At 46.1% G+C, this 27,208-nt stretch overlaps 1 protein-coding gene across 4 annotated transcripts in view; it reads left to right on the top strand.

The window, feature by feature from the left end:
- The window catches only part of LOC147124294 (selenocysteine insertion sequence-binding protein 2-like), a 171,901-nt gene that overhangs the window by 86,602 nt on the left and 58,091 nt on the right, over positions 1-27,208 (top strand). For all 4 annotated transcript variants that reach the window (XM_085984698.1, XM_085984717.1, XM_085984726.1 and 1 more), the window contains one exon: positions 21,953-22,115. In XM_085984698.1, coding sequence (XP_085840824.1) covers positions 21,953-22,115 — 163 coding nt within the window. The remainder of the gene's footprint in view (positions 1-21,952; positions 22,116-27,208) is intronic.

Here is a 27,208-nt window from a genome sequence, read left to right as displayed (position 1 = left end):
TTAAATGTCCGTAAAGCTCTATCTACCGGCAAAATTCAGGAGCCGTTTCCTGTAAGTTTTTTTTATTCTCGTTGCTTTTTTTTTCCAGTCAGGCTCTGCAAGGTCTAGCTGAAGCTGTTGCTTAGCTACAGAGGCGCTTTTAAGCTGCGGCCGACTGTTTTGAAGCTGTTGCTAAGCAACAGGGTTTGTTGATTCATACGGAGCTCAAAAGCTCCGTATGTTTTAACATTAGCGCTGGTTTGTACGGCAGTTTTGATGGTACGGCACCAGCTCGGTCCCATCAGTGCCGGATATCAAAGTTTCCTGTAGTAGGGAAAATGCTAGAATCTATTCTTAAAGACGTGGTAACAGGGCACTTAGAAAATAATAATAGGATTGGGCAGAGTCAACATGGATTTATGAAAGGGGAATCGTGTTTGACAAATCTGTTTAGAATTTTTTGAGGTTGTAACTAGCAGAATAGATAAGGGGGAACCAGTGAATGTGGTGTTTTTGGATTTTCAGAAGGCATTCAATAAGGTGCCACACAAGAGGTTATTAATCAAAATTAGGGCTCATGGGATTGGGGGGAATTATACTAACATGGATTGAGGATTGGTTAAAGGACAGAAAACAGAGTAGGAATAAACAGGTCATTTTCAGGTTGGCAGGCTATAACTAGTGGGGTACCGCAAGGATTAGTGCTTGGGCCTCGGCTATTCACAATCTACATCAATGATTTGGCTGAGGGCACCAAATGTAATATATCCAAGTTTGCTGATGATACAAAGCTGGGTGGGAATGTAAGTTGTGAGAAGGATACAAGGAGGCTTCAAGGGGATATAGACAGGCTATGTGAGTGGGCAAGAATATGGCAAACAGAATATAATGTGGAGAAATGTGAAGTTACCCACTTTTGTAGGAAAAATAGAAAAGCAGAGTATTTTTTAAATGTGAGAGATTGGGAAATGTTGGTGTTCAGAGGGACCTGGGCGTCCTTGTACACAAATCACTTAAAGTTAACTTGCAGGTACAGCAAGCAATTAGGAAAGCAAATGGTTTGTTCACCTATACAGGTAGACTATCCTTTATCCGAAACCTCGGGACCAGCCGAGTTTCGGATAAAGGAGAATTTCGGATTTCGGAAGGTGGGTCGGCGGGGGTCCGCGGCGGGGGTCGGCGGTGGGTCGTGCGCACGACTTACGCTGACGCTCCGCGTAAGTCAGTCGGGGTCGGGGCCGGCGGGGTCCGCGGGGGGGGTCGGCGGTTGTCGGGGTCGGCGGTTGTCGGGGCCGGCGGGGTCCGCGGGGTGGTCGGCGGTTGTCGGGGCTGGCGGGGTCGGCGGTTGTCGGGGCCCGCGGGGGGGGTCGGCAGTTGTCGGGGCTGGCGGGGTCGGCGGTTGTCGGGGTCGGCGGTTGTCGGGGCTGGCGGGGTTGTCGGGGCCGGCGGGGTCCGCGGGGGGGGTCGTGCGCACGACTTACCCTTTATCCGAACTTCCGAAACCGGAACCCCCTAAAAACCGAAGGTTTTTTCATTCGTACGCACGACTTACGCTGAACGAAGAAACCTTCGGTTTTTAGAGGGTTTCGGTTTTCGGAAGTCCGGATAAAGGGTAGTCTACCTGTATTACAAGAGGATTTGAGTATAAGAGTAAAGATGTCCTACTGCAATTATATAGGGTCCTGGTGAGACCATACCTGGAGTATTGTATACAGTTTTGGTCTCCTTACCAAAGGAAGGATATACTTGCCATAGAGGGAGTGCAACAAAGGTTCACCAGACTGGTTCCTGGGATGGGGGATTGTCCTATAGAGTTATACAGCACAGAAAAAGGCCCATCGTGTCCGCGCCGGCCATCAAGCCCTGTCTATTCTAATCCCATTTTCCAGCACTTGGCCGGTAGCCTTGTATGCTATGGCGTTTCAAGTGCTCATCTAAATGCTTCTTGAATGTTGAGGGTTCCTGCCTCTACCACCCTTTCAGGCAGTGAGTTCCAGATTCCAGCCACCCTCTGGGTGAAAAGGTTTTTCCTCAAATCCGCTCTAAACCTCCTGCCCCTTACCTTGAAACTATGCCCCCTGGTTATTGACCCCTCTACTAAGGGGAAAAGTTCCTTTCTATCTACCCTATCTATGCCCCTCATAATTTTATACCCCTCAATCAGGTCCCCCTCAGCCTTCTCTGCTCTAAGGAAAACAACACCAGCCTGTCCAGTCTCTCTTCATAGCTGAAGTGCTCCAGCCCAGGTAACATCCTGGTGAATCTCCTCTGCACCCTCTCCAATGCAATCACATCCTTCCTATAGTGTGGCGACCAGAACTGCACACAGTATTCCAGCTGTGGCCTAACTAGTGTTTTGTACAGCTCCATCATAACCTCCCTGCTCTTGCCTTCATTAGCTGAGGCATAGAATATAAGTATCCCATATGCCTTTTTAACCACCTTATCTACCTGTCCTCCTGCCTTCAGGGATCTATGTACATGCACACCAAGGTCCCTCTGATCCTCTGTCCTTCCTGGGGTCCTACCATTCATTGTGTATTCCCTTGCCTTGTTAGTCCTCCCAAAATGCATCACCTCACACTTTTCAGGGTTAAATTCCATTTGCCACTGTTCTGCCCATCTAACCAACCCGTCTATCTCGTCCTGTAGCCTGAAACTTCCCTCCTTGCTATTTACCACTCCACCAATTTTCGTGTCATCTGCGAACTTACTGATCATACCTCCTACATTCATATCTAAATCATTAATGTACACTACAAACAGCAAAGGACCCAGCACTGATCCCTGCGGTACACCACTGGACACAGGCTTCCAGTCACAAAACCAACCTTCAACCATCACCCTCTGCCTCCTGTCACTAAGCCAATTTTGCACCCAATGTGCCAAATTGCCCTGGATCCCATGGGCTCTTACCTTCTTGACCAGTCTCCCATGCGGGACTTTGTCAAAAGCCTTACTGAAGTCCATGTAGACTACATCAACTGCACTACCCTCATCCACACACCTAGTCACCCCCTCAATAAATTCAATCAAATTGGTTAGACATGATCTCCCCCTGACAAAGCCATGCTGACTATCCTTGATTAATCCTTGCCTCTCCAAGTGGAGACTAATTCTGTCCCTCAGAATGTTTTCCAATAATTTCCCTACCACTGATGTTAGGCTCACTAGCCTGTAATTCCCTGGTTTATCCCTACTACCCTTCTTGAATAATGGTACTACTTTAGCTGTTCTCCAGTCCTCTGGCACCTCCCCTGTGGCCAGAGAGGTTCTGAAAATTTGTGTCAGAGCCCCTGCAATCTCCTCCCTTGCCTCACACAGCAGCCTGGGATACATCTCGTCTGGACCTGGGGATTTATCCACTTTTAAGCCCGCTAAAGCTGCTAGTACCTCCTCCCTCTCAATATTAATTTGTTCAAGTATATCACAATGAGGACGGATTGAGTAGACTAGGCCTATATTCTCCAGAGTTTAGAAGAATGAGAGGTGATCTCATTGAAGCATACAAAATTCTTACAGGGCTTGAAGATACAAGGAGGATGTTTCCCCTGGCTGGGGAGTCTGGAAGCAGGGGTCACAGTCTCAATAAGGGGTCGGCCATTTAGGACTGAGCTGAGGAGAAATTTCTTCACTCAGAGGGTGGTGAATCTTTGGAATTCTCTACCCCAGAGGGCTGTGGAGGCTCAGTCATTGAGTATGTTCAAGACAGAGATCAATAGATTTTTGAATATTAAGGGAATCAAGGGATATGGGGATAGTTCATGAAAGCGGAGATGAGGTAGAAGATCAGCCATGATCTTATTGAATGGCGGAGCAGGCTCGTAGGGCCAAATGGCCTACTCCTGCTCCTATTTCTTATGTTGTTATGTACTTTAATTATTATGGGGAATAAGGAAATGGCAGAAACATTATATTTTGTATCTGCCTTCACAGTAGAAGACACGAAAAGAATACCAAAAATGGTGGGGATCCAAGGGTCTAATGAGGGTGAGGAACTTAACATAATTAATATAAGTAGAGAACAAGTACTAGAGAAACTAACTGGACTAAAATCTGACAAATCCCCTGGACCTGAAGGCCTATATCCTAGGGTTCTAAAAGAGGTGGTGCAGAAATAGTGGATGTATTGGTTTTGATCTTCTAAAATTCCCTAGATTCTTGAACGGTCCCAGCGGATTGGAAGGTAGCAAATGTAACACTGCTATTCAAGAAAGGAGGGAGAGTGAAAACAGGGAACTACAGGCCAGTTAGCCTGACATCAGTCGTCGGGAAAATGCTTGAATCCATTGTTAAGGAAGTGGGATCAGGGCACTTAGAAAATCATAACATGATTAGGCAGAGTTAACATGGTTTTATGAAAGGGAAATTGTGTTTCACAAATTTATTGGTGTTTTTTGAGGATGTAACTAGTAGGGGAGATAAAGGGGAGCCAGTGGATGTACTATATTTGGATTTCCAAAAGGCATTTGATAAGGTGCCACATAAAAGGTTATTACACAAGATAAGGGTTCATGGGGTTGGGAGTAATATAGTAGCAAGGATAGAGGATTGATTAATGGACAGAAAACAGAGAGGCGGGATAAGCTGGTCTTTTTCAGGTTGGCAGGCTGTACCTACTGGGGTGCCACAAGGATCAGTGCTGGGGCCTCCACTATTTACAATCTATATTAATGACCTAGATGAAAGGACCAAGTGTAACGTATCCAAGTTAAACATAGAAACAGAGAAGATAGGAGCAGGAGTAAGCCATTCGGCCCCTCGAGCCTGCTCCGCCATTCAATGAGATCATGGCTGATCATCTAAACTCAGTACCCTGTCCCTGCCTTCTCCCCATATCCCTTGATCCCTTTAGCTTTAAGAAATATATCTAACTCCTTCTTGAATATATTTAATGAATTGGCCTCAACTGCCTTCTGTGGTAGAGAATTCCACAGGTTCACCACTCTCTGGGTGAAGAAATTCCTCCTCATCTCTGTCCTAAATGGCTTACCCCTTATCTTTAGATTGTGACCCCTGGTTCTGGACTCCCCCGCCATCGGGAACATCCTTCCTGCATCTAGTCTGTCCAGTCCTGTTAGAATTTTATAAGTTTCAATGAGATCCCCTCTCATTCTTCTAAACTCCAGCGAGTATAAGCCCAATCGACCCAATCTCTCCTTGTACGTCATTCCTGCCATCCCAGGTATCAGTCTGGTGAATCTTCGCTGCACTCCCTCCATGGCAAGAACATCCTTCCTCAGATAAGGCGACCAAAACTGCACACAATACTCAAGGTGTGGTCTCACCAAGGCCCTATACATCTGCAGCAAGACATCCTTGTTCCTGTACTCAAACCCTCTCGCTACGAAGGCCAACATACCATTTGCCTTCTTAACCGCCTGCTGCACCTGCATGCTTACCTTCAGCGATTGGTGCACAAGGACACCCAGGTCTCGTTGCACTTCCCCTTCTCCCAATCTATTGCTGTTCAGATAATAATCTGCCTTCCTGTTTTTGCCACCAAAGTGCATAACCTCGCATTTATCCACATTGGGCAGATGCATGGCAGATGCAGTATAATCACCCAACCTGTCCAAATCATACTGGAGTACTCGGCATCCACCTCACAGCACACACGCCCACCCAGCTTTGTGTCATCTGCAAACTTGGAGATATTACATCTAGTTCCCTCGTCTAGATCATTAATATATATTGTGAATAGCTGGAGTCCTAGGACCGATCCCTGCGGTACCCCACTAGTCACTGCCTGCCACTCGGAAAAAGACCCGTTTATTCCAACTCTTTGCTTCCTGTCTGCCAACCAGTTCTCTATCCAAGTCAGTACCTTGCCCCCAATCCCATGTGTTTGCTGACGATAAAAAGCTAGGTGGGACAGTGAGCTGTGAGGAGAACACAAAGGGAGAGAAATTTATTATCGCCCCATTTGGGGCGCTAACATCTTAAAAAATAAATAAATAAATAAATAAATAAATTTGGTTTTGCACTCCAGGAAGAAAGTGGAGCGCTAAATCAAGCGCACCAGTTCATTCCAGGAGCGCAGCAGGCGGGGCGGTAGGTGTGCAGTGCTGCAAAATGGGCCGTGCAGCGCTGCCGCGTTGGAAGGCTCCATCTCTCCCTTAAAGGGGAGGGCCATTGTTGCAGGCTCTGCAAGAGGGAAACTTGCCCCGTCCCCAACAGCAGCCACGACCCGGCCCAATCAGCCTGCTGCACTGCAGCAGAGTGTCGAGCTGATCGATGGCTAGCGAAGAAAGAAAAAAAACCAGAAAGAGCGTTTCAGATTTTTTTTTTTCCACCTACCTCGGCCACCTTGCCTTTAATTGTCGCCCCCAAAGCGCCCGGCCTTCCGATCAATGCCTCTTGCAGCTGTCGGTGTTTTCGCCTGGCGATGCTGCAGGGGGCAGAAATTAATTTCGGGTCCAGGCCACTACCGGGGTGATGCAGCTGGATGACGTCACGATCTCCGGGTGCAGGAGATCATGCAGCTAGGAGTTACCACCACCGCAATCCGCCAGGTGAATTTCGTGGGCGGCGGTAACATTGCCATGCCCAGGCGGAAAGTCCTTCGCGCCCCGTTATTGCCCCCCCCGGAGGCACTAAGGAACTAAATTTCTCGCCCAAAGTGTCTGCAAAGGAGTGTATAGATCGCCTAAGTGAGTGGGTAGTAAGGTGGCAGATGGAGCATAATGTAGGGAAATGTGAGGTTAATCACTTTGGTAGGAAAAATAGAAAAACAGAATATTTTTTAAATGGTGAGAAACTTTTAAATGTTGGTATTCAGAGAGATTTGGGTGTCCTCTTGCAAGAAACACAGAAAACTAACATGCAGGTACAGCAAGCAATTAGGAAGGCAAATGGCATGTTGGCCTTTATTGAAAGGGGGTTGGAGTGTAAGAGTAAGGAAGTCTTGCTACAGTTGTACAGAGCCTTGGTGAGACCACACCTGGAGTACTGTGCACAGTTTTGATCACCTTATCTAAGGAAGGATATTCTTGCCTTGGAGGTGGTGCAACGAAGTTTCACTAGATTGATTCCTGGGATGAGAGGGCTGTCCTATGATGAGAGATTGTGTAGAATGGGCCTATACACTCTGGAGTTTAGAAGAATGAGAGGTGATCTCATTGAAACATACAAGCTTCTGAAGGGGATTGACAGGGTAGATGCTGAGAGGTGGTTTCCTCTGGCTGGAGTGTCTAGAACTAGGGGGCATAGTCTCAGGATAAGGCGTAGGCCATTTAAGACCGAGATGAGGAGGAATTTCTTCATTCCACGGGTTGTGAATCTTTGGAATTCTCTGCCCCAGAGGGCTGTGGATGCTGAGTCTTTGAGTATATTCAAGGCTGAGATAGATAGATTTTTGGACTCTAGGGGAATCAAGGGATATGAAGATTGGGCCGGAAAGTGGAGTTGGTTAATGGCAAGTGTGTGAGGGTGAGATGGAGCTATGAATATGAGTCATGATTGATCAAGATTGTTAGTAGGTGAGTGATGGGCATGTGGTGAATTGAGCAGTGTGAGAGCCTGGTGGTGCAGTTGGTGGGAGATGGCATTTGAAGATACATTCACTGACCTTGACCACTCGTGTGAGGTCATTGAACTTCTTTTGGCACTGCATCCAAGTCCTCGGGGCAACACTGCTGGCATCGGCCGTGTCGGCTATCTGCTCCCACTGCCTTCGTTGTGTGTGTCTGGAGGGCCTCCTGACCCCCTGCGGGTAGAGGACCTGTCTCCTCCGTTCCACCCCCTGCACTAAGGCCTCTAGTGCTGCGTCCAAGAACCTTGGAGCCCTTTCTCTAGCCTGTTGAGCTATTATTCAGTTACACTTGCCTCCACAACCAGTTCCAGCAGCTTCTGCAGGCAGAATGCACCTCCCCTTTAAAAGGTGCACACTGCCTTTAAGAAGTGGAGGTGAGCGTTAATTGCAGCTAGCCTCGCATGAACTTGGGCCCCCTACTGAGCGTTCAGCCACTCAGCAATGTGTTCAGCGCTGGGCTGAACTCTGCAATCATTATAATTAGCAGGCAGCATGAAGGTCGTGTGCTGCCTGCATTCCTTTCAACAGGCGCAGGCCCATCGTCATCCCCGTGCCCGTTTTCATGAATGATCCGGAGACATGAGTTCAAATCCCACCACGGCAACTGGGGAATTTAAATTCAGTTAATTAATAAACCTGGAATAAAAAGCTATTATCAGTAATGATGACCATGAAACTACCAGATTGTCGTAAAAACCCATCTGGTTCACTCCTGTCCTTTAGGGAAGGAAACCTGCCGTCCTTACCTGGCCTGTATGTGACTCCAAACCCACAGCAATGTGGTTGACTCTTAACTGCCCTTTGAAATGGCCTAACAAGCCATCCAGTTGTACACAACCGCTACAAAGAAGTATGCCAAGAATAAAACCGGATGGATATAGGCACTGGACATGAGAAAGGCACATCCAGCCCAGTCGAACCTGCAAAGTCCTTCTCACTAACATCTGGGGACTTGTGCCAAAATTGAGAGAGCTGTCCCACAGACTAGTCAAGCAACAGTCTGACATAGTCATACTCACAGAATCATACCTTTCAGCCAACATCCCAGACTCCTCCATATCCATTCCTGGGTATGTCCTGTCCCCAGAGGTGGTGGCACAGTGGTATACAGTCAGGAAGGAGTGGCACTGGGCATCCTCAACATTGACTCCGTACGCCATGAAGTCTCATGGCATCAGGTCAAACATGGGCAAGGAAACCTCCTGCTGATTACCACCTACCGCCCTCCCTCAGCTGATGAATCAGTACTCCATGTTGAACACCACTTGGAAGAAGCACTGAGGGTAGCAAGGGCACAGAACATACACAGAGTGGGGGATTTGAATGTCCCATCACCAAGAGTGGCTCGGTAGCACCACTACTGACCAAGCTGGTCAGTTCCTGAAGGACCTAGCTACCAGACTGGGCTTGCGGCAGGTGATGAGAGAACCAACACGAGGGAAGAAGCTACTTGACCTCGTCCTCACCAATCTACCTGTCACACATGCATCTGTCCATGACAGTATTGATAGGAGTGACCAGCGTCCACGTCTTCGTGGAGAGGAAGCCCTGTTTTCACAATGGCTGAGCGCACTGGATACAACAAAGTGCCAACCTGGTGAAGCTACAACACATGTTAAACAGCGGACCAGTATGCTATAGACAGATAAGAACATAAGAAATAGGAGCAGGAGTAGGCCAATCGGCCCCTCGAGCCTGCTCCGCCATTCAATAAGATCATGGCTGATCTGATCCTAACCGCCAATCCACTATCACAGAACCATCTCCTGAATCTAACAGAATTAGACACACGAAATAGGAGCAGGATCAGGCTACACGGCCCCTGGGCCCACTCCGCTACCCACAGGGCCATGACCGATCCGAACCTAGACTCATGTCCAAATTCCTGCCTGCTCCCCGTAACCCTTAATTCCCTTTACTTCCAGGAAACTGTCTATTTCTGTTTTAAATTTATGTAATGATGTAGCTTCTACAGCTTTTTGGGGCAGCATATTCCATGGACCTACCACCCTCTGAGTGAAGTAGTTCCTCCTCATCTCAGTTTTGAAAGAGCAGCCCCTTATTCTAAGACTATGCCCCCCTAGTTCTAGTTTCATCCATCATCGGGAACACCCTCCCCGCATCCACCCGATCCAACCCCTTCACAATCTTATATGTTTCAATAAGATCACCTCTCATTCTTCTGAACTCCAATGAGTAGAATCCCAATCTACTCAACCTCTCCTCATATGTCCATCCCCTCATCCCCGGGATTAACCGAGTGAACCTTCTTTGTACTGACTCGAGAGCAAGTATGTCCTTTCTTAAGTATGGACACCAAAACTGTACGCAGTATTCCAGGTGTGGTCTCACCAATACCTTGTACAACTGAAGCAATACCTCCCTATTTTTATATTCTATCCCCCTAGCAATGAAAGCCAACATTCCATTGGCCTTCTTAATCACTTGCTGCACCTGCATACTAACCTTTTGAGTTTCGTGCACCAGGACCCCCAGATCCCTTTGCACTTCAGTACTTTCCAGTTTCTTGCCATTAAGATAATAACTTGCTCTATGATTTTTCCTGCCAAAGTGCATAACCTCACACTTTCCAGTATTGTATTCCATCTGCCAAATCTCTGCCCACTTACTTAGCCTGTCTATGTCCCCTTGCAGGTTTTTTATGTCCTCCTCACTCACTACTTTCCCTCCCATCTTAGTATCATCTGCAAACTTTGATATGTTACACTCGGTCCCCTCCTCCAAATCGTTAATATAGATTGTAAAGAGTTGGGGACCCAGCACTGACCCCTGCGGAACACCACTAGTTACTGATTGCCAGTCTGAGAATGAACCATTTATCCCAACTCTCTGCCTTCTGTTAGATAGCCAATCCTCTATCCATGCCAGAATATTACCCCCAATCCCGTGATTTTTTACCTTAAGCAATAATCTTTTGTGTGGCACCTTGTCAAATGCCTTTTGGAAGTCTAAATACACTACGTCCACTGGTTCCCCTTTATCCACCCTATATGTTACTTCCTCAAAGAACTCCAGCAAATTTGTCAAACATGACTTCCCCTTCATAAAACCATGCTGACTTTGTCCTATTAAATTATGATTATCCAAATGTCCTGTTACGGTCTCCTTAATAATGGACTCCAAAATTTTACCTACCACAGATGTTAGGCTAACCGGTCTATAGTTTCCAGCCTTCTGTCTACTGCCCTTTTTAAATAAGGGTGTTACATTAGCAGTTTTCCAGTCTGCCGGGACCTTTGCCGAGTCCAGGGAGTTTTGGAAAATTATTACCAATGCATCCACAATCCCTACCGCCACTTCCCTCAAGACCCGAGGATGTAAGCCATCAGGTCCAGGTGATTTATCCGCCTTGAGTCCCATTATTTTACCGAGTACCACTTCCTTCGTGATTTTGATCGTGTTTAGCTCCTCCCCCCCCCCTTTAGCCCCCTGTTTGTCCAGTGTTGGGATATTCTTGGTGTCTTCTACTGTAAAGACTGATATAAAATATTCATTCAGTGTTTTTGCCATCTCCATATTTCCCACCATTAATTTCCCGGTCTCATCCTCTAAGGGACCAACATTTACTTCAGCCACCCTTTTTCTTTTTATATAACTATAAAAACTCTTACTATCTGTTTTTATATTTTTTGCTAATTTACTTTCATAATCTATCTTCCCTTTCTTAATCAATCTTTTTGTTATTTTTTGCTGTCTTTTAAAGTTTTCCCAATCTTCTATCCTCCCACTAGATTTGGCTACCTTATATGCCCTTGTTTTTAGTCGAATACTATCCTTAATTTCTTTACTTAGCCACGGATGGCTGTCTTTTCTTTTACACCCTTTTCTTCTCAGTGGAATATATTTTTTTTGGCAGTTGTAAAATAACTCCTTAAATGTACACCACTGATCATGTATCGTCTTACCCTTTAATCTATTTTCCCAATCCACTCTACTCAATTCTGCTCTCATACCTTCATAGTCTCCTTTATTCAAGCTTAGCATGCTTGTTTGAGATCCAACCTTCTCACCCTCTAATTGAATATGGAATTCGACCATGTTATGGTCACTCATTCCAAGGGGATCCTTTACTACGACATTTTTAATTAATCCTGTCTCGTTACACAGGACCAGATCTAAGGTTGCTTGCCCCCTGGTCGGTTCAGTTACATACTGCTCAAGAAACCCATCCCTAATACACTCAATGAACTCATCCTCAAGGCAGCCCTGCCCAATTTGATTTGTCCAATTAATATGATAGTTAAAATCCCCCATAATTATAGATGTTCCCTTATTACAAGCCTCAACTATTTCCTGATTGATACTCCATCCAACAGAGTTGCCACTGTTCGGAGGCCTATAGACTACGCCCACTAGTGTTTTTTTCCCCTTATTATTCCTTACCTCCACCCAAACTGTTTCATTATCCTGATCTTTTGACCCAATATCATTTCTCTGTATTACAGTGATTCCTTCCTTTATTAACATAGCCACCCCACCTCCCCTTCCTTCCTGCCTGTCCTTCCTGATCGTTAAATAACTTGGTATGTTTAATTCCCAGGCATTGTCACCCTGCAGCCATGTTTCTGTAATTGCCACAAGATCATACCCATATGTAGTTATTTGTGCCATTAACTCGTCTATTTTGTTACGAATGCTACGTGCATTCAGATAAAGAACTTTCAAAGATGTTTTGTGACACTTAGTTCCTGCTTTTGCCCTTTTTATTACTTTACCTTTTACTCCATACCTTCTGCCCCTTCCTGACACGCTCTGGTTTTTAATTTCCCCACTGCTACCTAAGTCTGTGACCTTCTCTGTTGTCATTTTTATTATTTGCTCTCTAGGAACCTCACCCCCACTAGTTAGTTTAAAGCCCTCTCTACAGCCCTAGTTATATGATCTGCCAGGACTCTAGTCCCAGCACTGGCCAAGTGAAGCCCGTCCCAACGGAACAGCTCCCTCCTGCCCCAGTACTGGTGCCAGTGTCCCAGGAAGCAAAACCCATTTCTCCCACACCAGTCTTTGAGCCACGCATTTAACTCTCTCTAATTTTACTTGTCCTAGCCAAATTCGCTCGTGGCTCAGGTAATAATCCAGAGATTATTACCCTTGTGGTTCTGCTTTTTAATTTGGCCCCTAGCTGCTCAAACTCCCTCAGCAGAACCTCCTTCCTTGTCCTATCTATGTCATTGGTACCAACATGGACCACGACAACTGGATCCTCCCCCTCCCACTCCAAGTTTCTCTCCAGTCCAGAGGAGATGTCCTTAACCCTGGCACCGGGCAGGCAACACAGCCTTTGGGACTCTCGCTCTCGGCTGCAAAGAACTCTATCTATCCCCCTAACGATACTATCCCCTACCACTACAACATTTCTTTTAACTCCCCCCACTTGAATGGCCCCCCCGCTCCACAGTGCTGTGGCCAGGCTGCTCATCCTCCCCGCAGTCCCTGTTCCCATCCTCACAGGGAGTAAGAGCCTCGAACCTGTTGGACAAGTGCAAGGGCTGCGGCTCCTCCAGCACTACCTCCTGGATCCCCGTACCTGCCTCACTTCTAGTCACACCATCCTGGCCACGGACTACATCTGAATTAATGAATCTAATTGGTGTGACTACCTCGTGATACACAGAGTCCAGGTAACTCTCCCCCTCCCTGATGTGTCTCAGTGTTTGAAGCTCGGACTCCAGCTCTTCAACACGGAGCCGGAATTCCTCGAGCAGCCAACACTTACTGCAAATGTGATCACCGTGAGCATCAATGGTGTCCACCAGCTTGCACATATTGCAGCAGCAACACATCACCTGATCTCCCATTCTATGTAATTAATTAAATTTATTAATATTATTCTTAAATACCCTCTGCCCCGATTCTAGATGGTGAATATCACACCTTAGAAACTATAAACCAAAGAGATTTAAGCTTAAAAAGGGAGAACTACTTACCAACCAATCACTTACCTGCTTTCTGGTGACGTCACACTTGGATTACTTTTTACCTCTCTCCTTCCCTCCGAGTTCGGAGACTGGTACGCCTTACCTGGTCTCTGGGGCCTTTTATAGCCCCGCTCTAAGCGATCCCACAACCAACGGATCAGATCGAAGCTCTGCAGTCCTGCCACATCCAATCGTGAATGGCGGTGGAAAATTAAACAACTAGCAGGAGGAGGAGGCTCCATAAACATCCCCATCCTCAATGATGGCGGTGCCCAGCCTGTGAGTGCAAAAGACAAGGCTCAAGTGTTCGCAACTATCTTCAGCCAGAAGTGCCGAGTGGATGATTCATCTTGGCCTCCTCCCGAGGTCCTCACCATCACAGAAGCCAGTCTTCAGCCAACTCGATTCACTCCACGTGATATCAAGAAACAGATACAGCAAAGGCTATGAGTCCCGACAACATTCCGGCTGTCGTGCTGAAGACTTGTGCTCCAGAACTAGCTGCACCTCTAGCCAAGCTGTTCCAGTATAGCTATAACACTGGCATCTACCAGACAATGTGGAAAATTGCCCAGGTATCTCCTGTCCACAAAAAGCAGGACAAATCCAATCCAGCCAATTATCGCCCCATCAGTCTCTCAATCATCAGCAAAGTGATGGAAGGAGTCAACAGTGCTATCAAGCAGCACTTACTCACCAATAACCTGCTCACTGATGTCCAGTTTGGGCTCCGCCAGGACCACTCGGCTCCAGACCTCATTACAGCCTTGGTCCAAACATAGACAAAAGAGCTGAATTCCAGAGGTGAGTGAGAGTGACTGCCCTTGACATCAAGGCAGCATTTGACCGAGTGTGGCATCAAGGAGCCTTAGTAAAATTGAAGTCAGTGGGAATTGGGGGGGGGTGTGGGGGAACTCTCCACTGGCTGGATTCATACCTAGCACACAGGAAGATCGCTGTGGTTGTTGTAGGCCAATCATCTCAGCCCCAGGACATCGGTGCTGGAGTTCCTCAAGGTAGTGTCCTAGCCCCAACCACCTTCAGCTGCTTCATCAATGAACTTCCCTCCATCATAAGGTCAGAAGTGGGGATGTTCGCTGATGATTGTACAGTGTTCAGTTCCATTTGCAACTCCTCAGATAATGAAGCAGTTCGCGCCCACATGCAGCAAGACCTGGACGATGCTCAGACTTGGGCTGATAAGTGGCAAGTAACATTCATGCCACACAAGTGCCAGGCAATGACCATCTTCAACAAAAGAAAGTCTAACCACCGCCCCTTGACAATCAATGGCATTACCATCACCGAATCCCCCACCATCAACATCCTGAGTGTCACCATTGACCAGAAACTTAACTGGACCAGCCACATAAATACTGTGGCTACAAGAGCAGGTCAGAGGCTGGGTATTCTGCAGCGAGTGACTCACCTCCTGACTCCCCAAAGTCTATCCACCATCTACAAGGCACATGTCAGGAGTGTGATGGAATACTCTCCACTTGCCTGGATGCGTGCAGCTCCAACAACACTCAAGAAGCTCGACACTATCCAGGAAAAAGCAGCCCACTTGATTGGCACCCCATCCACCACCTTAAACATTCACTACCTCCACCTCCGGCGCATCGTGGCTGCAGTGTGTACCATCTACAAGATGCACTGCCTCTACTCACCAAAGCTTCTTTGATAACCCCTCCCAAACCCGCGAGCTCTACTGCCTAGAAGGACATGGGCAGCAGGCGCATGGGAACACCACCACCTCCAAGTTCCCCTCCAAGTCACACACCATCCTGACTTGGAAATATATTGCCGTTCTTTCATCGTCACTGAGTCCTTGAACTTATTGTCGCTTCCCAAATCCGTGCCCATCTCTCCCGGATGTCCATGTTTGAATCCCTCCAATCAGGTTTCTGCCCTTGCCACAGTACCGAATTGGCTCTTTTATTAAAGTCACAAATGACATCCTATGTGACTGTGTCAAAGGTAAACTATCCCTTCTCTACCTGTATGCAACCTTTGACATGGTTGACCACACCAACCTCCTCCTACGCCTCTCCACCGTCGTCCATCTCGGTGGGATTGCACTCGCCTGGTTCCATTCTTATCTATCTAATCGTCGCCAGAGAATTACCTGAAATGGCTTCTCTTCCCACTCCCGCATCGTTACCTCTGGTGTCCCCCAACGATCTATCCTTGGCCCCCTCCTATTTCTCATCTACATGCTGCCCCTCGGTGATATCATCCGAAAACACAGCGTCAGTTTCCACATGTACGATGACGACTACACCCAACTCTACCTCACCACCACTTCTCACGACCCCCCTACTGTCTCTAAATTGTCAGACTGTTTGTCCAACTATGAGCGGAAATTTCCTCCAACTAAATATAAGCCATTGTCTTCGGTCCCTGCCACAAACTCCATTCCTCAGCCACCGACTCCATCCCTCTCCCTAGCATCTGTATGAGGCTGAACCAGACTGTTCACAACCTTGGTGTCATATTTGACCCTGAAATGAGCATCCGACCACATATCTGCGCCATAACTAAGACCGCCTATTTCCACCTCTCTAACATCATCTCACTCCGCCCTGCCTCAGCTAATCTGCTGCTGAAACCCTCATCCATGCCTTTGTTACCTCTAGGCTTGACTATTCCAATGCACTCCTGGCTGGCCTCCCACATTCTACCCTACGTAAACTTGAGGTCATCCAAAACTTGGCTGCCCGTGTCCTAACTCGCGCCAAGTCCCGTTTACCCATCACCCCGTGTTCGCTGACCTATATTGGCTCCCGGTTAAGCAATGCCTCGATTTCAAAATTCTCATCCTTGGTTTCAAATCCCTCCATGGCCTCGCCCCTCCCTATCTCTGTAATCTCCTCCAGCTCCACAACCCACCCCCCCTCCCCCCCGAGATATCTGCACTTCTCTAAATCTGCCCTCTTGAGCATCCCTGATTTTAATCACTCAACCATTGGTGGCCGTGCCTTCAGCTGTCTTGGCCCTAAGCTCTGGAATTCCCTCCCTAAACCTCTCCGCCTCTCTACCTCTCTTTCCTCCTTTAAGGTGCTCCTTAAAACCTACCTCTTTGACCAGTCTGCCCTAATTTCTCCTTATGTGGCTTGGTGTCAAATTTTGTTTTATAATGCTCCTGTGAAGCGCCTTGGGATGTTTTACTACGTTAAAGGCACTATATATAAATACAAGTTGTTGCTGTTGTGTCAAAATCCTGGAACTCCCTCCCTAACAGCACTGTGGGAGCACCATCACCTCACAGACTGCAGTGATTCAAGAAGGCGGTTCACCACCACCTTCTCAGTGGGGAGAGCAATAAATGCTGGCCTTGCCAGTGACATCCACATCCCATGAACGAATTAAAATAAAAACTAGCAGCAAAACATTCTTGCTACACCAGAGAGTAAAATACTCAGCTAGTCCTTCAATATTTGTAAGGGTAAAGTTGGTCAACATATGTTAGGTGTCGATCCTTCTTCAGACCTGGAATTGGAAGGATAATCGAACCTTTTTGTAAGTTGTAATGTGCGGGGGTGGAGGGAAGAAGGGGGAGGGAAAAGATAGTATCACCAAGAAGTTAGTGGGTTGATCAACCTTCGAACTGCTTGATAGAGAAGCAGGAACCTGTTAAATAATGTCAAAAAGATCATCTCAGTGAGGCAATGAAGAGACATTAACAGAACAAAGCATAGGAAAGAAATGAGGTTGGAACTAAAACAGGAAATACTGGACATAGAAGCCCGGCCGCACCAATGCTGTGTTCTGATGATGGATCCACATTCAGAAGCGTCATCCTGTCTCTCCTCTCCCAGATGCACTACATAGCCACAGTAGTCCATGCTGGAAGGAAAATGTGGGATATAGCTAAGTTCTGACATTACTATGGCCAATGTTCAGACAAAAGAGCTGCCGAGTGCCCAGGAGAAAGATGAGATACTTTTCTTGAAGCCTGGCTTTATCTTGGTTATAGCAGTTTAGGAGGCCAAAGACAGTGGATGGGTCAGAGTAGGTATCGGAGGGAGAGTTAAAATGATGAGTTGCAGGAAAGTCAGAGTCACACTTGTGGACAGAATGGAGGTGTTCAGCAAAAAGGTAATTTAATCGTTGAGTCTCCCAAATGTATATGAGACCACAATGTAGGAAATAAATACGCTACACTAGATTGAAGGAAATACATGTAAATTGCTGTCTGAAATGTTTGGAGCTGTGGGCGGGTTATCATAATGGATTCTGTTTAGGGTATGTCATTGGCAAGACTTTTTAAAAAGAGGGTTTAAAGTGAATTGTATTTTGTGGATCGGTTTGAGGTGGAGTTGAAGATGGGTTGATGAGTTTCTTTGCCATCCTCCTTCTGGAGAGACAGTTGAAATTAGGAATGCCAAGCTAGAGTGCTAACAAGCAGCTGATATGTTTTGAATACTTAATCGACTCATGTTTGGGGTTATTGATCTTTCACTTAACTATTTATTATCCTACATTAACTTCCAGAAAATATATCTTCTGTCAACAAATCTTTTGTACTGCACTATGATTTTGCTTGCATTGGCAGACAAATGATTTTCTTCACTGTCTGGATCACAGTGATAGATGATTGCCTTTTTAATTTAAAAAAATTAAAGAATGTTTTGTTTCCTTGTTAGCAGTCTAGGAAGTGGTATCCAATGCTCTGGAGAAGAGGGAGCTGCAGAGGGGTTTTAGAAGGGAATTCCAGATTGTTGGTCCTGGGCAGCTGAAGGCATGGACAAAGGGAGGCCAGAGTCAGAAGAAAGGAGAGTTCGGGGGGTGAGAAGAGAGGGAGCTGCATTGCTGGAGATGGGGAGGAGTGAGACTATGAAGGGATTTATACAAAAGAATGAGAACTTTGAAAATTAAAATAAGGTGAAAACCCATCACCCTGTATGGTGTGTCAATAACTTTGATATTTTTAGATTTTATTATTAAATAATCCTATTTTTGTGTAGGCAGCAAGCACCAATGCATTCTTTCATCGTAATGTGATGACGCCCTGCTATACAATTTGTGATGTCAAGTCTATTAAAAAATAATCTGCAGTTGAGTACCAGAAACGTTCACTCTGGCCTGGATTTTGTGGTAAACATAACGGTGAGGCTATCGGCGCTCACCGTTATTGAAGAGTAAATTGGACAGCAACTTCCAGTGATCGCCAATGCGCAATTAAATGTGGAAATCGGGAAGTTGCCCTCCTCCTCCAGAAGCTCCATTATGCCGGTATCTCACTGAGAGACTCGGCATTGAAATACATGGAAGGGCGTGAAGTTGCAATACTTGCGTGATAAATATCCACTAAACACACCAGAAAAAGTTAGGGCTTGTCCATTTCAGTGTAAGTACATTTTTAACAGCATGATATGTCTTAATTACTGCCAAACAACCTCTCTGGTACTGAAAATTAACCTTTTGTAAGTGTGGAGTCTCGTTCCTTCACATTTTAATTATTGTTGGAGATTTTTTTAAATTACTTTTTTTGTTACTTTTTCTTTCTGTCTCTCATCTCTCTCAATCCCATCATTTTTATTTCGCTTTCTGTACATGATTTGGTATAGAGTTAACTTCTAACTTACACTTCCTGGTTCAGACTGTGCCTCAGTAAGGATTCTTCTATCTGATTGCTTAAGGAGATACACAGCTGCTTGCCCTGTGCACACAGGTCCCAGATTCCCTGTAGAGGGCGCTGTGCCAAAATGGATATCTAATCACCGCAAGTTCCAGTGCAAAAGCCCATAGAAAGTCTGTGGGCAAGCCTAACATAAAAAAGAATCCCAAAGTCTTCTATAGGCATATAAATAGTAAACTGGTAGTAAGAGGAGGGGTGGGGCCAATTAGGGATCTACACAGAGGGCATAGCTCAGGTACTAAATGAGTACTTTGCATCTGTCTTTACCAAGGAAGAAGATGCTGCCAAAGTCATAGTGAAAGAGGAGTTAGTTGAGATTCTGGATGGGCTAAAAATTGATAAAGAGGAGGTACTAGAAAGGCTGGCTGTAATTAAAGTAGATAAGTCACCAGGACCGGATGGGATGCATGCTAGGATGCTGAAGGAAGTAAAAGTGGAAGTTGCGGAGGTACTGACCATTATCTTCCAATCCTCCTTGGATACAGGAGTGGTGCCAGAGGACTGGAGAATTGCAAATGGTACACCCTTTTTCAAAAAAGGGTGTGATTTAAGCCCCCAAAGTGCGGACCAAGTGATATACAAGGTCGACGTCACTGGCTTGTTGAAAGAAAGAAAGACACCCAATAATTGAAGTCAAAACGGTTTATTCAGGCCTGGGGAGAAATTTCTTGTGTCCCTACACAAGACTCAAACTCCAATGAGCCTCTCAAAGTCCACACAGTTATACAAAAATTAAGGCCCTGCCCTAGGGGCGGGGATAAGCTTATCAGCATATACAGAATTATAGCTAAATTGCAATTATAAAACCGTAACAGTTCATCTTCTTGCCGCCCCCAATCCCCACATTTCGTTATCAGTTGGTCCCGTCACCTCTTGTGACCATGGGCCTCATAATTACTTTACAACCATCCATTTGCCCGTAGTCAGATGGTTTTGCTTGTTAAGTGTTTTCTTAAGGTACCAGTCCTTGTTAAGGCGTGCAAAACACAGACTTTCGGTCTCGCTTCGGGTCATCTCTGCAAAGCAAACACATTCTAGTTAGCCCCACTATATTTTGAAGAATGGAACCCTGTTGTGATTTACAATAAATGAATTCTTAGGTGCATATGTGTCGCTCTGCTTGACCAAACACACATCCTCCTCAATCTTCCTATGGGTTGTTCTGCAGTTTAATCTCTCAGCATTTGAAGTCACTTAATCACGTTTAAAACTTAGCTGGGTAAATGCAATATACAGACCTCTATTGTTCAACTCAGAGTATGAATTAACCAATTCCCTCTACCTTGTATATTGGTGTTGCAATTGAATACTGGTTGTCTTGCCCTGTTATACCCAATTTTTTAATATCTTACTTCAGGGTGTAAGGATAAACCCAGCAACTACATGTCAGTCAGCTTAACCTCGGTGGTGGAAGCTTTTAGAAACGATAATCCGGAACAAAATTAACAGTCACTTGGACAAGTGTGGATTAATTAAGGGAAGCCAGCACGGATTTGTTGAAGGCAAATCGTGTTTAACTAACTTGATTGAATTTTTTGATGAGGGCCATGCAGTTGATGTGGTGTACATGGATTTCCAAAAGGTATTTGATAAAGTACCACATAATAGGCTTGCCAGCAAAGTTGAAGCCCATGGCAGCATGGAGACCAAATTGGCTGAGTGACAGGAAACAGAGAGTAATGGTAAACGGTTGTTTTTCGGACTGGAGGAAGGTATACAGTGGTGTTCCCCAGGGATCAGTACTTTTCCTGATATATATTAATGACTTGGACTTGGGTGTACAGGGCACTATTTCAAAATTGGCAGATGACACAAAACTTGGAAGTATAGTGAACAGTGAGGAGGATAGTGATAGACTTCAAGAGGACATAGACAGGCTGGTGGAATGGGCGGACACGTAGCAGTTGAAATTTAACGCAGAAAAGTGCGAGGTGATACATTTTGGTAGGAAGAACGAGGAGAGGCAATATAAACTAAAAGGTACAATTTTAAATGGGGTGCATGAACAGAGAGACCTGGGGGTATATGTGCACAAATCGTTGAAGGTAACAGGGCAGGTTAAGAAAGCAGTTAAAAAAGCATACGGGATCCTAGACTTTATAAATAGAGGCATAGAGTACAAAAGCAAGCAAGTTATGATGAACATTTATAAAACACTGGTTTGGCCACAACTGGAGTATTGTGTCCAGTTCTGGGCACCGCACTTTAAGAAGAATGTGAAGGCCTTAGAGAGGGCGCAGAAAAGATTTACAAGAATATTTCCAGGGATGAGGGACTTCAGTTACGCGAATAGACTAGAAGCTGGGGTTGTTCTCCTTCGAGCAGAGAAGTTTGATAGAGGTGTTGAAAATCATGAGGGGTCTAGACAGAGTAGATAGAGAGAAACTCTTCCCATTGGCGGAAGGGTCAAGAACCAGAGGACACTGATTTAAGGTGATAGGCAGAAGATCCAAAAGCGACCTGAGGAAAAACTTTTTTACGCAGCGAGTGGTTAGGATCTGGATTGCACTGCCTGAGAGAGTGGTGGAGGCAGACTCAATCGTGGCCTTCAAAAGGGAGTTAGATAAGTAACTGAAGGAACAAAATTTGCAGGGCTACGGGGAAAGGGTGGGGGAATGGGACTAGCTGAAGTGCTCTTGCAGGGAGCCAGCTGACCAGGCTGAATGGCCTCCTTCTGTGCTGTAACCATTCTATGATTCTATGTAAGTGTAATGAACGACTGATGCCATTCATTCGCTGCTGACTGCAAAATCCGGGCCTCTATGTTTTGTTTTACTTTCCACTGGATGGAATTCTTTCTGTAGTTTGGTTGTGCTTTGCTCACACAAAATTATGACATTACTCTTGTTCTGTTAGATTATATTGAAGGAAAGAGAAGAAAGGAAACAACTGCGCTTGCTAGAGGAAAAGGGACTGATCCCATCGAGTTGTGACATAACATCAGCTCAGGAGTCTCAAGCACTCATTTTGGATCAGAATGTGATTCTGGACACAGAAAACGGAACAGCTGAATTAAATGGTAAGTCATTTGTAGCCTTTCTTGTATCGTGCCCCCTTCCCCCATAAAAGGAATGAATATTATCCCAGAAATTCTGAAGCGACACATTTTTTCTGTAGTCGTTAAGCCTTGTAAAATATCCATAGGAATCTGATTGAAGTGCCTGGATCAGCAACGGTATAATTACAACTAGTCAATGTCTATTTAAAGGTGACCTTTTGAAACAGGTCAGACTGACAACAGCAGAGGCTGCAATCTTTTGTGGTGGCCAGCAGGTTGTGCTCTTCAGCACCTCTGCTCCAACCAGTGAACCCTTATTTTTGTTCAAGACCAAGTACAGTATTCAGGTCAAGCAGGGTTAGAGGGTGGGGGATAAAAAGGTACCAGGAAGGGAGAGGAAGGAGGTGGCAGATGAAAGACATGGGGAGGTGGGAAGGAAGAGGGAGGGAAAGGTGGGAAATGGGAGGAAAGTGGGGTGAGTGAAGTCATGAGGTAAGGTAGAGAGAATGGGAATGAAGGACGGGGTAGGGAGGGAGGTGAAGTAGAGAGAAGGAGAGAAAAGGGAGAGGAGGGTGGAGAGGAGGAGGAAAGGGAGGATGGTTAACTCTGATCACCTAAGTGATGCTCAGTGGTGAGGGGGGATTGTGATGTGCTCAGATGAGGAAGCTGGATTCTGGGCACCAATATGGCAGGGGGAGGGGGGGCAGGTTGTTTGGCTGAAGCGTGTTAGCTCCAATCACCCAAGTGAAGACTGATGTTGGGAGGGGCAAAGTGCACAGGTGAGGTGTGTATGATCTTTTATGTCAGATGGCAGACGGAACCTCAATTTAACGCCTCATCCAAAAGACAAGACTTCCGACATGCAGCACACCCTCAGTACTGCACTGAAGTGCCAGCCTAGATTTTGTGCTCAAGTCTCTGGAGTGGGATTTTAACCCACAACCTTCTAACTCAAGCGAGAGTGTTATTACAAGCCCTTTTTTATTTTTGAACTCCAACCATATTGACTCTGTCTTTACCCCTTTCCTGTCTACATCAACCCTATCTACAGCATGCATTCCCTTTTTATCTAATATTGCCACACTGCTTTTTTATCTTTCTTAACTCTCCTAAATATATGATATCCCAATATATTTATTTTCCATTTTTGTCCAGCTTGCAGCCAGGTTTCTGTTAATGTTATTGTCTAGATCTTCCTGTAAAATAATTGCATCCAGTTCCCCCAATTTATTTCCACACTGCACAGTGCAATAAATACATTTTAATCTATACTTTTTTTTAACCCTACTCCCTCCCCTGATGCTTTTCTTTTTTGTGTAAGCTACCCCTTACCTTTCCTTCAGTCTTTTTCTCATTTATAATTATTCCATTTGATTCTATTCCTCTACTCCATATTCCTCTTGCTAAATTATTTTCTGCATGAATATTATCTTCATCTAACTGTCCCTTCACAATTAGCTGATTCTGGTTGAATTGATGTTCCTAGCACCCCCCCCCACCGTTCTAGTTTAAATACCTCAGCACTTCCCTATTTAGCCATTTTGCCAGCACATTAGCACCCTCCATCTTCAGATGTAGCCCATTCTTGCAACATAGTTCCCATCTGTCCCAGAACTGGTGCCAGTGCCAACAAAGTGGAATCCCGCTTACTGACACCACACCTTTAACTATACTTTGAGTTCCCTAATCTTCCTGTCCTCTATTCTACAGCATGCCAGGGTATGTAATTCTGACATTACCAACTGTGAAGTTCCGAACCTGCTCCTAACCTTGTCTCCTAATCTTCTAATTTCATTTTGCATGACTTCAGGTTTTCTTTACCTACATCTTTGACTCCACATGGGCCACAATGACTGGTTTTTGGTGCCATTGATATTTATTTGATGGCCCTGCCCAGCGCCCTTATTTTCCCCACAGCTAGAGCTTCCAATTTGTTTGAGAGCATAAGTTTCCTTGACCACTCCTCTTCTAACCTTTCACTCTTGCTCCAAAAACTACTCTCCCTCCCCAATGTCTCAATCTCCTTCTCGAGTTCTGAGATTTTGAGGTCAAGCAATGAGAGTTGATGACACTTCCCAAGCCAACACCTGGTGTCAAAACTCCCACATCTTGCAAGAATGACATCATTGTCTCTTCCTGTGCTGCCATTTTTAGGTTGAGCAAGTTCTATAATCTACTTCCCACTTTCAGCAAAGTCCTGTTTTAGAAGTCCTTGCTCTCATTTTGTTCCCACTTCACTCCATTACCAGTTCACCTCCTGATGTACTCGTGACTCATTATTTCAGCAGATATTTTTGATTGGTGTCTGATGCTGAGTAAAGACGCTTTTTCAATTTTACCTCTCGATTAAAACAGTTCTGATAACTATTTAAATTTATTACACAATGAAGCACAACCATCTATCGCAGTGTTGAGTACATATTTAGTGAAAAATACAAATTTAGACAAATTTGGAACAATTTATGATTTTTGTGCTTTTCCATGTATTGTGGATTTACATGCACAAAGGGGCAATGTGTCGATTCCTCTTATTCTGCACATGCACAACCCTTGTTTTGCTTGCATTTCTGTTTGGTTATCTGTAAATGGATGTCTGCCATGCATCTCTTTCTGTGGTGGTCTAGTTTGTTCATACTGTATGTATGGAGTTTGGACCTCTCACATTTCGGACATTCTGAATTTAAGGCCCAAATTCATCCAAATCTTTCCCCACTCGTTTTATTACGTCTAGCCGATTTCTGCTTTTCACTACTTAATTTGACAGGCCTTAATTATAAATGAGCAGTGTTCAACTAAACTTTTCCTATCCAACCTAAAGCTTTTAAAGTCAGTTATATATAACTGAGGCTGGTATTGAGCACTGAATACATTTTAATACAAAACTTCATTTGGTCAATAGAACTTTGTTAATTTCTGCACTTTGCCTATCCAAAGGCAACAATATTTGTGAGCAGATGCAAGTAGGAAACTAACTCCACAACCACTTTAAACCACTGTGGAGTGGAGGACAGTAACATTCTGGTGAATCTGTGCCGCACTCCTTCCAAGCCCAATAGTGCAGGATCAAAACAGCATGACACTCCAGCCAGCTAATACCATTTCATGCTCCTTACCAAAGGGATGTAAAACATTCTATTTGAAACCAGAAATAGTAGTACAGGAAACTTTGTGCTATCCGGCACCGACGGGACCGAGCTGTTGCCGTCCCATCAAAACTGCCGGACAAACCAGCGCTAATGTTGAAACATACGGAGATTTTGAGCTCCATATCTGGCAACAAACACTGTTGCTTAGCAACAGCTTCTAAACAGTCGGCCGTACCTTGCAAGCATCTCTGTAGCTTAGCAACAGCTTTAGCGAGACCTTGCAGAGCCTGACTGGTGAAAAAAAAGCAACGAAAAGAAAAAAAACCTAACGAAACGGCTCCTGATTTTTGCCGGTGGCTCGAGCATTCCAGACAGTTAACCTCCGGATAAACCAAAGTTTCCTGTAATAGTTACTGCTATCTCATGGGTTAGATCACCATAGTTATTTGAATTTTTGTAACAGGTGACTTTCTGTCCGGAGCAGTCTACAGGTAGTGCACATGCAGTTTGCATCATCATCAGTCTGGTTCCACCCAGGTTACTTTTTAAACATTCTGAACATTACAAAGCTCTTTTCAGTGACTGCACATTTTTTTTAGTTAATATGTATGAAATGTATATATTTTGATCACAGATCAATTATATCATAGATGGAACTTTGCACAATTTTCACCCATCCATCTATCTATATATATAAAGCGGCTCTTCTGTCTGTCCCGATGTCTGTCTGTCTGTCCGCCTGGTCTCTATGCGTTTGGAAGTTACAGAGCGTACCGACGCGCGCGTCGCCTCAAAAGAAAGCTTGCGATTCCGGACCGGTTATAGGCCTATTTACGTTTCGGCCGGACAAAACTCCCGCCCGCGGTATCCCAAAAATGTTCAGCGTTCCGCTCTCATTAGCGACCGTCTGACGTCGAGGTCTTCCTACAGTTGTGTCGAGTGACTCGACCATTGACCAATCCTACGCTTCGGTGACCTGACCGGTCGACCAATCGGTGCGTGTGTGGGCGGGCCTTATCCTTCTGAACCGAGGTGAGTGGCCGCCATCTTGATTTTTCACGATTTTTTTCCCCCACACTTTCTGTGTGTTAGGGAACTAAGGTAAATATTTGAATTATGTGTTAGGGAATTAATTAACAATTTATTTCAGTTTTATATTGTGTTTAGCAACCCCCCCCCCCCCCTCCTCCTCCTCACCCTCGTGCAGGGGGGACTTGGTGCTGGTCTCCAGGCCCGCTGCAGGCAGGCCTGAAGCTCCAAAAATTTCTCTCTCTCTCTTCCCTCTCTCTCTCCTTCTCCTCTTCCCTCGCTCTCCTTCTCCTCTTCCCTCTCTCTCCTTCTCCTCTTCCCTCTCTGTCTCTCTCTACTTCCCTCTCTGTCTCTCTCTACTTCCCCCTCTCAGGTTTGACGGTGTCGGGGCCCGAAGTGAGCCGCTCTAACGGCCGCCAGCCCGCGGGGTTTCCCTGCCTACTCCCCGCTCTAACGGCCGCCAGCCCGCGGGGTTTCCCTGCCTACTCCCCGCGGGCCGCCTCGCCCGTGCATGCGCCGCCCGCCCGCGAGAGCCCGCTCTGGCTTTTTTTTAAAAACGGCAACCACGCATGCGCACGGCCGTTGCGCAGCCGCCTTGACGCCGGCACGCATGCGCACGGCCCTCGTGACGCCAGCACACAGCCTCGTGAGATCGCGGGGGGTGCGAGCCTCGGGAAATCGCCGGGGGCGGGGGCGGGGAAGAGGGCCTCAGGAAATCGCGGGGGGGGGAGAGCCTCGGGAAATCGCGGGGGGGGAGAGCCTCGGGAAATCGCGGGGGGGGGGGGGGGAGAGCCTCAGGAAATCGCGGGGGGCGGGGGGGAAGAGAGCCTCGGGAAATCGCGGGGGGAGAGAGAGAGAGAGGGTGGGGGAGGAGAGAGAGAGAGAGGGTGGGGGTGGGGGAGAAGAGAGGGGGTGGGGGAGAAGAGAGAGAGCGGGTGGTGGAGAAGAGAGAGAGAGGGTGGGGGAGGAGAGAGAGAGAGAGAGGGTGGGGGAGGAGAG

Source organism: Somniosus microcephalus, chromosome 1 (assembly GCF_052327205.1).
Source record: "Somniosus microcephalus isolate GS21.2 chromosome 1, FLI_Smic_1.0, whole genome shotgun sequence".
Taxonomy (NCBI): domain Eukaryota; kingdom Metazoa; phylum Chordata; class Chondrichthyes; order Squaliformes; family Somniosidae; genus Somniosus; species Somniosus microcephalus.
This window is presented reverse-complemented; position numbering and strand designations above follow the sequence as displayed.